Consider the following 16,434-nt stretch of genomic DNA (forward strand, 5'->3'; position numbering starts at 1 on the left):
ACATTTTCAATTTCTTCCTCCACAGTCTGGCCTGACCTCTGGCCCAGACCCCATGCTTTTACTGACATTATACCAGAGAATATTATAAATAATTAGACATGACTGAATGTCTAATGTCTCTATTAAAATCAGACTAATTGCCCAGCTCTAGTAGTAACACAATATTATAAAAAGTACTAGTAGCATTTTAATAAGTAGTAGTAGCACTAATAATAATAATAATAATAATAGCTAAAAAGTGAAAATCCTTTGATCAAGTTTTACACTGGGGCATATCTATGAGAGTTTTCAGTATTTAACAGATTTATAATTTAAAAACACAATAAAAAGGAACATTTTATGACTAAAAGCCATCTAAAACAACTCAAATTTAAAACAATTAGCTATGGCCCACTCTCTCATTCCCCCGCAGTAAAACCAAACTTTAAAAATGTTCAAGTCTTTGCCCCACTGCAGCGTTTCACCTGAAGAGCCCCACTTTCTTTTTCTTCGGTTTGGGAGCAGGTCGTTCTGTGGTGAGAAGAGGAGAGGACGTCGACTGGACAGGAGGAAGAAACACAAGTATTAGAACAGAAAAGTCAGAATTACAAACTGACATCAAGCAATATTATAAGGCTCAAATTCATATTTATTTAGTATTAAACTATAACATACATAGATCATTATGTAACATGTTATTCACTGTAAACTGTAGTAATTTAACAGCTTAATCCGACCTATAACTTGGTATCATATCTTACCCTTGTTTCCATCCTGGTAGAAAAGCTTTGAACATTTCAAAAAAAGGAGCAACATCTCCCTGGAGACAAGCGCGTGACAGACCCTCCAGCAGAAAAGTTACATCTAGAGCAGCTTTAAATGTCTTTATCCCTCAGCAGAGGCCATGCCCTATACTCAGATACAATAACTACAATATTGAGCCATAACATGTGAAGTAAGACCTTCAAATAGCTCCATTTGAGCGTTTATTTCACAAATGAATTAAATAAACTAAAGGTTTGAACACACCTGTTGCATTATGGGTTGAGTAGTCTTTTTCCCTGGAGTTTGTTTCTTCTCCTTCTTTTGACTCAGCTCGACATCTGCGGCTCCATCTCGTGAAACAATACACCATTTTATTTGATATTTGTTTGACGAAAATAATGTGTTTAAAAGTCCAACACATGTAATCTTTTATTGTCCATACCTCTCGTCTGCTCCAGTGTCTGTGTAGTCGTTTCCTCTGCGTCTGGTAGTGGCCCCTCCTCCACTGAGTTTTGCCGTTTGCGTTTGGATGAGTTCAGTCGGGACATGATGCAGGAGAAGAGGCCCTGGAGATCTGAGTCCAGGTCCAGAGAAGCTTCCTGATGGTCCAGGAGCAACGGTAGCGTCTGAGAAGGAGACAAGAAGAGAGGTAGTGGGAATACACTCGAGTCTGAGGTCTATACACCCAATCAAATTATATTTATAATGCCCTTTAAGAGCATGACAAAGTACAGAGCTCAAAACCGCAAGAAATAATAAAGTTCAGCACCTGCAGCGTCTGTGAGAAATGTGGAAGGATGTAAACATTTTGGACTAGAGCTATAACACCACATGGTAATATTAAAGTAATTATTATTTTTGGGGTTTACATATTACGGTACTGAAATTGGTATAGAGTATCAAGCTTTTTCCTTAGTATCGACAACGATTTTTAGTTCTGTGACACTATTCCAAAGACATAGTCAGCACTGGTCAGTACAGTACAGTTGAACCTCAAACCTTCAGGTGATACAGCTCAGCTTTACTGACTGAGCCACAGCCAAACTATTTAGAATTAGAGTCAGAAAATTATTGAGGTTCTGGTCCTGATGGACCGTAGCCTCCTGCCTGAGGTGAGTGGCTCAAATAGTCCGTGTCCAGGGTGAGAAGGGTCAGCTGTGATCCGACCTGCACGTCCCAGAGCCCTGGAAACGTACTGCAGAGATGGAAGTTCACAGCCGATCACTTTCCCAGCAGAGCGCACAATGCACTGTAGTCTCTGTTTGTCCCTGGCTGTGGCTCCAGCGTGCCACAAGGTGATGGAGGAGGTGAGGATGGACTCAATGATGGCCGTGTAGAACTGCCTGCATCATCATCTACGCTGGCAGCTTTGCTTTCCTCAGCTGCTCCAGGAAGTAAATCCTCTGCTGGGCCTGTATGTCTAAAGGTTTAGTCTGCCCAATGCATGTTGTGATACTTAAAGTTCAAAATAGTTGTAAAATAGTTTTATAGCTGTAGTCACACAACTACAGCATGACGAGCGAGATAAGAACAGGTTAACAACTGTACAAAAGAGTATAAAACAATATAGACCCATGGATTCATCCTGGGGTTGTCCAGGTTTAATCCTTAGTTTAGACTTTGTTTGGTCAAGGTTTATAACTGATTTAAAGGCGCAATGGACGATTTTTGTATCAGTCCGCACTCCCCCGTGCGGACTGATACAACACACACGTGCGTTTGTTTATTAGCGCAACGGATCGCATCACATCTCTCGTCTCCCGTAGATTTCTGTTTTCTTCTGAGTCAGCTCGAACTGTCTTTCTCTGTCTTCATTTTGTCCCGTACACTGAGGGAACTATATTATGGTAGATCATTGCGCTTAGACACGCGGAAACGTGCTGCTCATGGGGACGAGCCAGACGCGGCTGCAGGTGAGCGGTAGGTGCGTTTTATGATTGATACGTGGCAGGACTAATCGGCAGTCCACGCCATGAGGAAATAAGACTCAGATTTGGGCCAAAAAAATCGTCCGTTCAACCTTTGACCAGATAAAACGGTAACAAACAGCAATATAATTGTGTATGTCCAAATGCAAGGTAAAGCAACTTCAAAAAGGAAGTTGCTTCTTTCATTGGACCACAGTTTACAAAATGGTTTCAAGCAAAGATGCTCAGACCCTCAGCACCTTGGACAATAGCCAACTGAGTGTGCTTTTTTTCTTAATTTAAAAAATGTATTGGATTAAACCCAGGTCAGTTCAAATTATTTGTTTAGTCCTACCTGGTTTAGATCTGAAATAATGCTGGTCCATTCCTGGATTAGACTAGAATTAGACCGGATTTACTCCCTGTTCAATCTTAGTTTAGTCCTGATTTAACCAGGTTTAGAACCCTTCTCCGTTTGAATAGTTTATAGTGAACAGGCCCAGTATACATCCTCTATATCAGTATCAGGATGTCTTCCCTTAAAGCGTTATGTGAACATGGCTCTATCAGATATAGGAACCTCATCTCTTCTCACCTCCTCCTCCTCTTCTTCATTGCCTCTCTCTCTTTTCAACTCCTCCATTTATTCCCTTTACTTTTCTCCACAATCTTTCTTTCTCTTTTCACCTCCTCCTCCTCTTTCCTCCTTTCCCTTGCCCTCTCCTCCTCCCCTCTCATCTTCGTGGCCCGTGTCTAAATTAGCAGCTCAAATATTTTCCTGCTGCTGCGGTCAAGTCTCCTGAGGCTTTGCTGTATTTCTGTTTTCTGTTGGTTTAAAATGTCATAAAATAAATGTACGTTTGAGCCACGGGTTTGCTTTAGGAATACAAGATGCCATAGGAGAAGAACACCTCTATTATAGGAGTAAACCAGGACTAAACCAAGACTGAACCAGGACTAAACCAGGGTCTAAACTAAGACTAAAATAGGAAAAAAAACAGCACTAAATTAAGGTTTAAATTAGGGTTAAAACATGGCTCGGACTGAAACAGGACTAAAGCTGGAGTCATGTAGGACTGAACCAAGGATTAAACGGCCTAAACCAGACGCAAAAGTCTGAACTATAGATGTCAAGATTATTCGGTCAATCAATAATCCTGAATATTGACGATACAATAGAAAACTAAACTAAAATATAACAAATAAACATATAAAAAAATTATAATTTTTAAAATTTTGGAAGCAAAATTTAGAATTTTTAATTAAAGGCGGTATGGACGATTTTTCGGCGATTTGAGAACTCAGGCGGAAGTGCGCATGCGCACTCCCCCGTGCGGACTGATACAACACACACGTGCGTTTGTTTATTAGCGCAACGGAGCGCATTGCATCTCTCGTCTCCCTTAGATTTCTATCCACTTCTGCGTCAGCTCGAACTGTCTTTCTCCGTCTTCATTTTGCCCCGTACACTGAGGGAACTATATTATGATAGATCCATGCGCTTAGGCACACGGAAACGTGGGGACGAGCCTGACGCGGCTGCAGGTGAGCGGTAGGTGCGTTTTATGATTGATACGTGGCAGGACAAACGATTTATCCACGCCACGAGGAAATATGGTAAAAAATTTGCTGAAAAAAATCGTCCATTCCACCTTTAAATCTAAAAATACATCTAGTTTTTTTTTTCTTTTTTATCTGGGCGGTTTTGTCCCTTCAACTTTATTTTGTCATTCAGGTTTGATCCTGTAAAACTGGAGCTTGAGGAACAGTAACTTGTTAGACGAGAATTAAAGAAATTGTAAGATTTCAAAGGGATCTGGACAGTACTGTAACGTGAGTATTTGCCTAATGTGAGCCAGTGTGTTACAACTTTGGTTTGAAAATGTGAAAACGTTAATCAAATGTGAAAAAGTTATTCAACTGAACAGATGTTTTTTTTTTTTTACCTAGAAAATGGTTTTCCCTCTGATCTCTTTTTGGATCAGTCTGTGAGCTCTCTGCACTTTTTTGTTTGCAGTTTGTTTATTCTATTGTGTTCAGTTGTTGTGGTTCCTATGTTTATGTGTTGTGTTCGACCCGAGAGCTGTGTAACAAAAGCAGAATTACAGGAATAATTTCATGGCAGTCAAAGAAATTGGCAAAGATGAAAAAAGAAAAACATCATATTATATACCTTCAAGAAACCATTTAAACGATTTAGAACATAAAAAATTTATTCAATTTGGTTATAACAGACTTAACTATTCCCTCATACAGGGGCAAACATAAGAGAAGAGGGGAGTGGCCATATTGATCTCAATACAACAGGGAAAGAGCTGATCAAAACATACAAACTGAACACAGATGATAAAAACTGATTGGTGTATGACCAAGGTTTTATATCAAATAGAACTGACCTGAGATTCAAGGGCTGGACTATACAAGGTATAACGTTTTTTCACCAGATTGTAAAAGATAATCACATGAAAAGCTTTGGCTTGGAGAAACACTTTTATAGGTACTTACAAAAAAGGAGTTATTATAATCAGGAAATTTAACAAAAATATGACAATTTCAACTCTGATTGAAATTGTTACCACGGTTTATAAATCAGAACGTTTAAGGGGAATAATATCTGACTAAATGATATCAATGCATTTCTAATCTAGATAACTACTCTACTAAATATATTAAAAACAAATAGGAAAGAGAAGGTAATATTGATTTGACAGAGTGTTTGTACATCCCAGTGGAAAACCTCAAAGTCACATGTCTGGAGGGAATTTAGCTGGAAAAATGTGTCCTGTTTTTTCAACACACCATGTCATAAGGAAATGCTGAATGTTGGAGAAACTGTGGCAGCAAGGAGGCAAACCACTCCTTATTACTCATTTTGCTTTCTGGTCCTGTTCTGTTTGTTATGCGTTTTATGTTTTAAACTTTTAAAAATCGTCAGAAATAAATAAGATATTCCTTTATTGTCCACACATGGGGAAATTTCATAGTTGCAACGCAGGTAGATACAGAGGAAAAGGACAGATACTATAAAAACACTCTTAATAGAAGAACTCGTATAAATAAAATAAATAAAATAAATAAAATAAATAAAATAAATAAAATAAATAAAATAAATAAAATAAATAAAATAAATAAAATAAATAAAATAAATAAAATAAATAAAATAAATAAAATAAATAAAATAAAATGTATATTGTAAAGGCTGAACCAGGACAAACTCAAAACTAAACCAGGACTAAATCTAACAATGAAAAACAGACCATTTCTGACAATTCCCAGATGATTTAGTTTATGATATTAGTTGAGTCATGTATTGCACAGGTAACTCTACAGGATCATCTCCAAACAGACCGAGAGCAGACACCAGTGTGGAGCAGGTGAATGACCTTGAGAACAATCACAATAACACAGTCGTATTAACAGGAGAAACCTCAGCAGCTCAACACGGAGCAAAGTCCAGAAACACCGGGAACAAGGAAGAATTACTCTCAAGAGTAGTATATAAACCGTTTTAATACAGAGGAAGTTGAGAAGACTGTTCAAAAGTAGTTGAAGTTCAGTGCTCGAACAAATGATTCAAGAGTGAAAAAGTATTTTGGGAAACTACTGCTAAAGTAGGAGCAACTCTCAGGACAAAACATCTGATTTATAATTTGAAGTTAATGTAATTGGGAGATAAAACATAAAAAAGGGGCATAAGAAAATGAATGTTCAAAAGCATTTGTTACTCACAGTGGGACGATGAACCAAATACTTTACTCAAAATGGGGTACGCTCAAACTGAATACTACCAAACTAATTATAATCTACTAATTTATATGAGAACAAGAACTGATTTAATTTATAAATAAGTTATTTTATGTTTTGTTTTGGTTTGTATATTTACTTTTATTTTACTTTCAGAAAAAGTTGCTCACCAAATAATTCTGATGATGATGATTGATCTGATGATTATTGTCTTCTTCAGCAGTTTAATGCAATGTACCCTATGGGTCTCAATTGGATTTAGGCCAGGGCTCTGACTGGGTCAGTCAAGAATGGTTAGAGTTGTTCCCGAAGCCACTCCTTTGTTATTTTAGCTGTGTGCTTAGGGTCATTGTCTTGTTGGAAGGTGAACCTTTGGCCCAGTCTGAGGAGAAGAAGGTTTTCTTCTCAGGATATCTCTGTACTTGGCCGCGTTCATCTTTCCTTCAATTGCAAGTCGTCTTGTCCCTGCAGCTGAAAAACCTCCATAGCATGATGCTGCCACCACCATGTTTCACTGTTGGGATTGTATTGAGCAGATGATGAGCAGTGCCTGGTTTTTTCCACACATGCTGCTTAGAATTAACGCCAAATATCAGAGATCAGAAGTTTTTTTTTTTCTGTCAAGTTGGTTTGCTGAGTGTACATTAATAGGAAATAAAAGCAAAGGGCTGCAATGAAACAAAGAGTGAATCATTTAAAAGGGGTCAGAATACTTTCCGTACTCACTGTATATGACATTTAAAAAGAGATCACCATAAGGGAAACCCAGCATTTTGTTAAGGAAACTTAGAACATAGTTAAAACCTGAAAAAGCTTGTACATCAGTGAGAGAATTCTATTTTGAGTATTTTGAATTTATATGGTCAGATCCAAGAAGAGCAGAGGAGCTCTAAACACCAATGTTTTGGGAAATTCAAAGAGACAAAATACAGCTCTTTCAATTAGAGGAGTTTTTTTGTCACTGATCTGAGGAATGCGAGCGGGCAGTGAGAAGTATCTTGTCTGCTCCTCTCAGTGAGGAGGTTGTGGGTTAGACTCCTGATCTCTCTGAGTGGAGTGTGCATGTACTCCTGTGCTTCTGTGCAGATTGGTTATCGTCCTGTCTGCTCTTCTCAGTGAGGAGGTTGTGGGTTGGACTCCTCCTCTTGGAATAGAGTTGTGATGTGTATTTAACCAGGTCCAGTTTTAGCCTTAGGGGTCTTTACATGTGGTTGTTCTGGAGCCGTGCTGTCTCATGCCTCACTTCTCTTCCCCTTCATCCCTGTTTTAAACTATAAACCTCATATTTACTGACGGCCATCTTGGTTTCTGCTGGTGTGTCCTCAGCTTCCACCTCTGCAGCCTCACGAGTAAAGGTTATGTCCTTAAATACACACTGAAGATTTCCCTCTTGAAATTAACTTAGAGACATTCATTTTCTTCTGTATTAATATTAAACTTCCATATTAAACTTCACTTTTCCCACATACTTTTAACCAATTTGTAACATTGATATTAACTTCAAATGGAAATGGAAATGTGTTTTGTCTAATTCACATGTTAGTTCTGTATGTCTCCCTCTGCAGAGCTCAGAACACTTTGTTTCAACTTGTGATGTCACAAGGTGGGGGTCTGCGTCCAGGAGGTCCTCTACAGTGTTTTTGGACTAATTTCTGTCTCCAATTGCCTTCACTACAACGTAAAGCCCCACCAAGTAAGATTTCGGCCTAAAACTAAATTAAGGTAAAAGCATTAATGTCTTTATAGATGTTTTTTATTGCACCAAAAGAATTTGAAAAACATGCATTCTTACATTGAGGGCCACAGTGTCTTTCCACAAAGCTCGTAACTTAGAGACCATAGAGATGTTCTTAATTTGCGAGGAAAATTCCACAGAATTGCATAAAACTGATCCATTTATAAAGAGAATGTTCCAGAGTTTGGGTTTAACTCCATGGGTCTCCATGAATCATGCAGGGGGTCAGTCCACCACCAGAATTCTGTTAGCACATAGCACTTTTAGTCACAGTTTAGTCTCAATTTAACTGCTTTGTACTGACAATAATTGTGTTTAGTATACACCAGAATTGCTGCATTAAAAAAGATGTTCGAAAGTAAAAATTGAAAAAGCGTTGATAAAGTAGGCCTATAACGTTGGGCCTTTAAGATGACCAGATATGGACTGCTCATGTGAGGCGGGGGTCATGGAGACGAGTGTCATGGAAATGGACACAAACTGATAACTGTCAGTCAGAAAAACCTGCACCGAGACGATAAACGCCACCTCAACTGAATCATCTACAGCTCAGAGAGACGGATTGGACCAGGGACAAAACCGGGGACTATAGCAAAACTAAAATAGGACTAAACCACAACCAGGCATAGCCTGAGAAAATTATAAAAATGCTCAATAAAAAAAGAAACCGAAAGAAAATCATTGATATATCATAGATTATGTGAAAATGTTGTGAGATTTGTGTTTCTTTATACAATTTTAGCAGAAGGCTTGAGTAAAAACATGAGTGAGTCCAGTGAGTGTGGAGTGTTTTCTGAGACTGGGGCATTTCAGATCCACGTGAGGAATTTCTGTGCGGTGACTAAAACTTTCTGTCTATTTCATCTAACTGCATTTGGATTACAATCAAATGCCAAACAAACAAGAGCATTTTATTCAATATTTGTCTTTTATCAAAACGTGATGAAAGTTGCAATGTTACAATCAGTAAAGCAAACAATGTATTACAATTGTAATGATATGTGACCGCTTCATGGTCCTTTCTACAGAACAGTGACCAGATCCAAATTATTTCATTGTGAGCTTAAATCTTTAGTTAATCTTTTTTATTAGTAAAAAAAAAAAAAAAACGAGATTTTGTTGTTTTATCTTAAATGTGGTGTAGTAGTAACAATAGACCAATATATCAGAGAGCAACAGATTGTACCTTTGTCATGAAGTCCTGTCTGAAAGCCTCCTCTTCAAACGGCTCGGTCTGGAGTCTTTCTGAGAAAAACACAAAACCAACATCAACATTAGCAAATGCAAATCCTTTTTTTAGAATGAAATATAGACACACATCAATTTACATAATAAACATGTTACATTTACAGTAACTGTAGAGGTTTTTTTTGGACTATAGAGCTCTCCTGAATAAAAGCCGCACCACGCACAAAATTTAGAAAGAAAAAATAAATTGTACATATACCTGTAAATAAGCCGCCCATGTTGTAACATGAGATATTTATACATAAAGATGGTCAATTGTAGTGAATTTTCATTTCAGTGCGGGGCGCTGCATCATATGTCCGCGCGTCTATATTCAATTCCTCCTTAGACCTATTTCTCAGTGAATATGAGTCTGATTGTAAAAAAACACACGTTTTGAAGCTTAACATACATACATTAACATTTTTCTTTTACAGTGTGTCAAACACTTGCACTTCCTGCTAGAGTGCCCCTTGGTGGCCGTTAGCCAATGAAAATCTATAAATTAGATGCACAATTGCATGGACCGCAGGGTTCAAAGTGTGGGGGGAAAGTAGCATCTCAAAGCTCGAAAATTACAGTATATGGTATATGCTAATCAATACTTTTTTTTATTTTATTTTTTAAGACTTTTCTTTGGCCTGAAAGCTTTAGACAGGAAAGGACAGTGTGAAATGGGAATGCAGTACATTGTCAGGATTCAAACTCAACACTGTGGCCAGCTGCACTTGGAGCCTGGCATATGTGTCCTGTGCCATAACCACTCGACCACTGGGCAGCACTATCAAGACAATTTGTATCGATTACAAGTAGAGATATCAAGATTAACCAGCTTTTCAATCACCGCAATTATTTATGGCTACAGTAGATTATTTCTGTGTATACCACAGAAATGTCCCCAGGCGCAACGATGTGCGTTACACAAAGAGGTCCACACTAGTGCAAGTCAAGGTGGCTACAGTCAGCACAGTTGTTTTATGCTGCTGCTTCATGAGTTTACACAGGGCAGAGCGAGGGACCGCATCACTGATGGCGCTGGAGCGCAAGCCACAAGTAGAGCCACAGAACGCACAAGCTTGAAAAAGGAGGAGAAAGAGAGAAAGGGCGGAGGAGAAGAGGAGACAGGTAGTGCCAGAATGTAATCTTACCTGTAAATGCTGTTTTTATTGTTCACAAAGCTGTTTGTTGTTGATGTGAGCAAAAGGAAAGTGACTTTCTCAAAGTCCCAAGCCCCGCCCCTGAGCATTACCATGGAGCTCATCATCTCACTAATAACTGATATAATGCTTGAACGAGCTACAATGAGGGGCCAATAAGCATACATTTATATTATTTAATCTATTTGTGGCCATTATATTTTCTTTTTAAAATGATCTGCTGTATTAAATAGTAGTCAGTTTAATTGTTAAAAAAAACTACATTTTAAACATAAAAAATACAATATAAATGTTTCCTTTCTTTTTGCTGATAACCGTGATTTATCGCAAACCGTGATATTTCTCCTCACAATAATTGTGACTCTAAAATTGTATACAGCGTCATCGCTAATTATAAGTTAATAAATTGATGCAAAATGACAAATAATAATAATAATAAGACTGCCAGAGAAAGTTAAGATTAATATTTTCAGAAAGCAAACTTTTGCAATGACAAGGTGCAAACTATGGATATAGATTATTTTGATCCCTGACACGGTACTTTGTGGGTGTGTTGTACCTCTGGTAAGCTGGGCACCATTCTCTCTGTAGTCCTGGATTTCTGCATCTTTCCTCTGGAGCTGTTTGAACAAGATCTCCACCTGCCTCTGCAATGCTCCACTCATCATCAAGAGGGGGCGCACTAGCTGCACACAGGCCTGGAAAACACAGACTAAAATAGATAGTTGTACTGCACTCCTACTTAGACTATACCCCAGACTAAATGAATAGTAAATCAGGTATGTCTATAACTAAACTAGGTCTGAACTAGATACAATGGCATTTTACACAGACTAAACTTGAACTAATCCTGGGTGAAAGGAGGACTCATTCAGGTGTACCATACTTTCCGTCAAGTCTAGACTAGAAATGCATATCAGATCTTAACCAGGTTTAATCCAGGACTGAATTAGGACTACAATACACAGATTAAACCTGTGTATTGTTGTTCAAGTACAGCAGTTCACAACTAGGACAAAACCAGTTGAAAACCAGGTCTTAAGTATTTACAGTAGAGACTGGTGCAGGACGGCAGTGAAACTCCCAGTTAAAGGGCAACCCAGCTAGTTCACTCTTCAGCTTCAGTGTCATGTGACAATCCGCCCGGTGCAGGGTCACGAGATCCGGACCTCTTGCTGTACCATGGTCCCCCCCCATTCCTGTCAGGCACGGTGTCACCACAGCAACCAGGTGAGAGAAGAAGGACTGGATGGAGGCGCGGAGACGACGGTTCAACTCCTGAAAGAAAAAGATCAGGGTCATAAAGGCCAACTAGAGCAGGGGTGTCCAAACATTTTCACTGAGGGCTGCAATTTGAAACTTATACGGAGCAGAGGGCCACAAACAAAAACAAGCAACCAGACAATGTTGAATTTGTCATATGACACAGTGAATCATTCAAAATTTTGCATTTGGCATTGTTTCGATGAACCTCCACACAGTTAATAAGACTTGGAACATTAATATTAGGTGGGGATAACATCAAAATATCAAAATGCTTGAATATTTCCAATTTTACAGTAAAAAGTACTAAACAAAAATTGGTCTGAGGGCCGCATTTGGCCCCCGGGCCGTAGTCTGGACATGCCTCATCTAGAGTATGATAAACTAAACTGCACATATATTATTTGTTTTAAAGGTGCACTCTGTAACTTATCTAGCCGTCTATTCCAAAGTATGGCAGCAAACATTCTTGGTGAAGCAAAAACACCTCCTTTGTCAGTTTGGGTCTTTTTCTGAAGCCAATCCTCTTGTCAATAAAGGCATCTGGTTTGGAGTAGAATTCACACTTTGGAAGAACAATTTTCAAAACCAGGTCTAATCACTAGACAAGACTAGACATTTTGGATTATTTTTATTAAGGCCGTAGTTATTCTATTACTTGGTTTACGGATTTTTAAATGAAATATATTGAACAGGCGGGCGAAATATAAATATAATTTCAATTTTAAAAGATTTTTTCTTCAGGGTATGACCAAGACGGGAGGAGAGGGGGGGAGACGCGGCGCGCTGGAGCATGTAACAGTAGATTTAGCGTGTTTTACACTAAGAACTCACACTTCTAGGTGTACAGCCTTAGTCACGGCAAAACGCGCTGGAGAAAATGTGGTAAACGGGTTTAAAATGTGTATTTGCGATATAAAGGCGAAGGAAACGGGCGCGCGCACTCTCGCCGGGACCGCGCAGGGACGGAACTGCTCCGTCACGCTTCATGCGCTCTTATCTTTTGACTAAATACCGCTTTTTATATTTCATTTAATGCTATTTTGCGTTGTCAGTGGTAATTTATAAAAAAAAAAAATGATAATAATTTATTTTATTTATATTGTGTAAATCAATAATCTCAAATCTCGGAAACCAAGTAATAAAATCACGGCGGCCTAAGACTAAAATAATTGAATCAAACACTGTTAGCAACATTATACTAGGACAAAATCAAGTTGATGATCTAGCTGTGTCTAAACCTGCCCTAAAGCAGGCTTGAATTAGGACAAAACCAGAGCTAAACTTGGTCCATAAACACTGAAATGGACCCAAGAACCTAACGCTCACCTGTGCTCGAGCCTGAATGTCCTCCGCCTTCATCTGCTCCTCCCACAGACACTCTGAGTCCATCAGGAGGACGTGGTACTGTGTCTGACCGAACCAACATTTACAGAGGAACCTTGAGTCACCAATGTCTACGGGAATCCAGGGACAGGAGGGGAGGGAGGAAGGGACCACAATAGACGCCATCTAAGGACAGGGCTACAGGAGCTGAGGAGGGACATGAAACAGAGACAATTAATTGACAGTAAGCTCAAAGGATGACAGTATGGAGTCTAAATCTGTATTGTATCTGTACAAATTGAATGCCATAATTCTATTGATAAACTAGACAAAGCAAGTTACATTCACTACTTTGGTGAATGGGACTTGTATATACTACATACACACACAAAAACATTCATTTCTTTTGTTCTTATTTTTTTTATATTACTGTAGATGCAATTTTATTACATTGGATCAGATTATTTAAAAAAAAACTAATACAGTACAGTAGAGCATACAGTAAATTCAATCTTTTCTAAATATCAAATTTATATGAACCAAGCCTAAAAGCTAAAACCCTAAAAATGCCAAATAAATACATGCATTATTTATTTGTTGAACAAATAGGCTACAATAATTATTGGATGTATTTAATTAATGTGCAAATTTGACTAAGCACAAATTGTATTTATATTATTCATCTGTGCATGCCTTGATCTACAAGCTTCTCTTCCCCAATGTCCAATATTTTTCCAGATAAATTCTAGTGAATTGATTTCACTTTCTGCTTCTTCAGCGCTGTAACTCTATCACCTTCAGAGGAATGTGCAGCTCTCCTGGTCTCCGAGTGTCAAAGCCACATAACGACAGTGTTTGGGTCTAATAAAACGTAAACAGAGGAGTGGATCAGGGTACTTAGGATAACAGCGTTTCAGGGAGAACTCGAGCTAAATACAGAAGCTTTATGAGACTTTTGGAGTTAAATTCAAAGGAACCAACTGCAGTGGCCAGAGGGTTTCAGGTCTGGCACGCACTGCTCAAGACAGCTAGATGGTCAAAGTTCCATTAGAAAGAATTATCAGAATATATCTATATTAAAAAGCATGCATCAAATGATTGCTTTTGTCTTGAATCATACTTAAAAAATAAAAATACCTGAATTGGGTAAACAGAAGTTAAGTAAAGTGTAGTGCTTGGCTCAGAAGCTATGTTTTCTTTGGTATGAAAAACATACCAACATCTCTTTCTCCCTTTCTTTCTCCTTCTTTTTCCATGGCGTAGCATAAAACACATACTTTGAAGACACAACTACAGTAGGTGGCAGTAAATGCACCTTTTCAGTTGGCTGCCAACCGCCATTAAAAGTAACACAACAACAACAACAACATAGAACAACAACAAATATGTCCATTGTAGGCACTAGGCAGAACAGTATTATTAAACCAATCCCATATTTTGAAACAAATGTGTCTCTAAATGCCATAAATCACAGGGAAGTATACACATTTCATAAGAAAAATACATTGCTAAACGTGAGGAAATTGTAATTTAGTCCATTTTAGTGTTTACTTTACATTTAATTACATTCAAATACAGCCAAACTACTACCATTACGCTACTGTAATATATTGTACCTACAGCAGATGAATAAAGTTCATTTTTCGTCGTTAAAACCATAGGTTGGCTTGTGTCGGTGTAATCCCTCATTCGTCCAGGCGTGTTCCATAGTAGAAAAAGCTTCAGTTGTAGTCATCTGGACTCAGTTTGAAAAAAAAGTTTGAATAAATTATTTTTTCAAACTGAGTCCAGATGACTACAACTGAAGCTTTTTCTACCATAGGTTGGCTTGTATAACTATCAAAATCATAATCATTTGCAATGATTTATGGAAACAAACTGACAATTGAATAAAACCGTGTCTAGAGTGTAATTCTAAATATTCACACGCTTGTTTTTAATAAATATACGAACGTTTTCGGCACAAAATGGTTTGTTTACATACGGGGACAGGTCAGGCGTTCCTTCCGTGCAGCTCAGAGCAGGGACCGAGGTGGAACAAGAAACTCGTAACAAGGGTTCCGCTTAATACACAGGACACGCTTTGTTATAACACTTAAAAATATCCTTTGCAGTATTAATATGTGTATTAAGGATTATAAAAGTAAATTAGACCCATGCCCCTTTTTAAAAATAAATGTTGCCTCTAGGATCAACGAGCATCCACATCCATTCAATTACCCTCAAAATCACACAATAAAACCCAAAGGGATTTGTTGACCAATTAAATTTGGTTTGTACACATAGAGAATATTATAGCATTTGCAAAGCTATTCCAACAGCCTTGATTCACTTTATCCAAAATCCCTTCGTTCATTCCAAAGTTACATCCTCCTTCCTACCAAGTTTAAAAATGTATCATGTTAATCTGAAATAACACATTTATTACGGCTACATTCAAATCCATACTCCATGATTATAATAAACTTATTGTGTTGTCAATTCAGCCTTATATGCTGGAAAAGGCCCTCTCCAAATATTTTAAATTGCTTATTCCAAAGAAAAACATTTAAAAATTTGTCATAGGATTTATCCAGTGTCCCATTTTCTTAACAAACTTAAACAAACATAAATTTGATAAGACAGGATGTGCCTTTTGTGATTTCGCTGATGAAATTTTAGAGCATCTTTTTTTAAATAACCCTGTGGAGTTATATTAGAGAATGGTTGTCTCTAAAACGTTTGAACATTCCTAATGTAAATGTTAATCATATATTTTATTTTGTGTATGATGTGGATGTAGCAACAACTGATATTGTGAATATTGTTTTCCTTCTAGGCAAGCACCATATTCACTGTTGTAAATGAAGAGACTCTAGCCCCTGTTTTAGACATTTTAAATAATAATGAATTCAAATTATACTACTCCTCTCTGAAACTGATAAGATCTGACTATGCAAAACGAATTTCACATTCAATGTCCCAACACCTTCTGTCCAAGTCCAAGTAATAAACCAGAACCATGGAATTATAATAATTTAATACATCCATGACCAGAACAGAGACGCCTCTTACTTTGATGGTGGATCATTCACAAACAAATACATAACCGGACTGCATCACCTGCTCGGATTGGCCAGAGTTTATTCGAGGATTGTAGTAATACAGCTTAGATATTGAATTAATATGTTTTGTATAAAATACTACGGAGCCCACAAAGTGAAAGCAACATTTTAAAATAAGAGGTATTTCTCAAGCTCCTGAGTTAGAAAGTCACGCTCCGAAGTTTTAAAGTCGCGCTCATGAGTTTGGGGTCTACACGCGTGGCTGCGTAGGCTACTGTCCAGTGGTA

General features: G+C 38.0%; 1 protein-coding gene across 2 annotated transcripts; it reads right to left on the bottom strand.

Moving 5' to 3' along the window:
- On the bottom strand, positions 1-15,106 carry nhej1 (nonhomologous end-joining factor 1). Of its 2 annotated transcripts, none has more exons than XM_072436076.1 (8): positions 15,088-15,106; positions 13,107-13,310; positions 11,565-11,792; positions 11,074-11,212; positions 9,317-9,375; positions 1,187-1,370; positions 1,009-1,094; positions 1-538 (listed from the first exon to the last, which is right to left on the bottom strand). In XM_072436076.1, the coding sequence occupies exons 2-8, from the start codon at positions 13,287-13,289 to the stop codon at positions 461-463; spliced, it is 957 nt and encodes a 318-aa protein (XP_072292177.1). In that variant the 5' UTR covers positions 13,290-13,310; positions 15,088-15,106; the 3' UTR covers positions 1-460. The 2 variants fall into 2 exon arrangements, with proteins under 2 accessions (XP_072292177.1, XP_072292169.1); XM_072436068.1 differs by lacking the exon at positions 15,088-15,106 and adding an exon at positions 13,899-14,039 and having other exon boundaries at positions 3-538.
- Between the last annotated feature and the right edge of the window lie 1,328 nt (positions 15,107-16,434).

This window comes from Eucyclogobius newberryi, unplaced genomic scaffold (genome assembly GCF_026437365.1).
Source record: "Eucyclogobius newberryi isolate DKJ021-1_F unplaced genomic scaffold, fEucNew1.0.hap1 SCAF_1, whole genome shotgun sequence".
Lineage (NCBI taxonomy): Eukaryota > Metazoa > Chordata > Actinopteri > Gobiiformes > Gobiidae > Eucyclogobius > Eucyclogobius newberryi.

What these genes read in the sequence shown, in the direction of transcription:
- nhej1 (XM_072436076.1), bottom strand. Translation starts at nt 13,289, where the DNA reads ATGGCGTCTATTGTGGTCCCTTCCTCCCTCCCCTCCTGTCCCTGGATT. An exon ending in ACATTCAGGCTCGAGCACAG is followed by an intron (nt 11,793 to 13,106) that starts GTGAGCGTTAGG and finishes TTTTTCTTTCAG; the next exon opens with GAGTTGAACCGTCGTCTCCG. An exon ending in GACACTGGAGCAGACGAGAG is followed by an intron (nt 1,095 to 1,186) that starts GTATGGACAATA and finishes TTGTTTCACGAG; the next exon opens with ATGGAGCCGCAGATGTCGAG.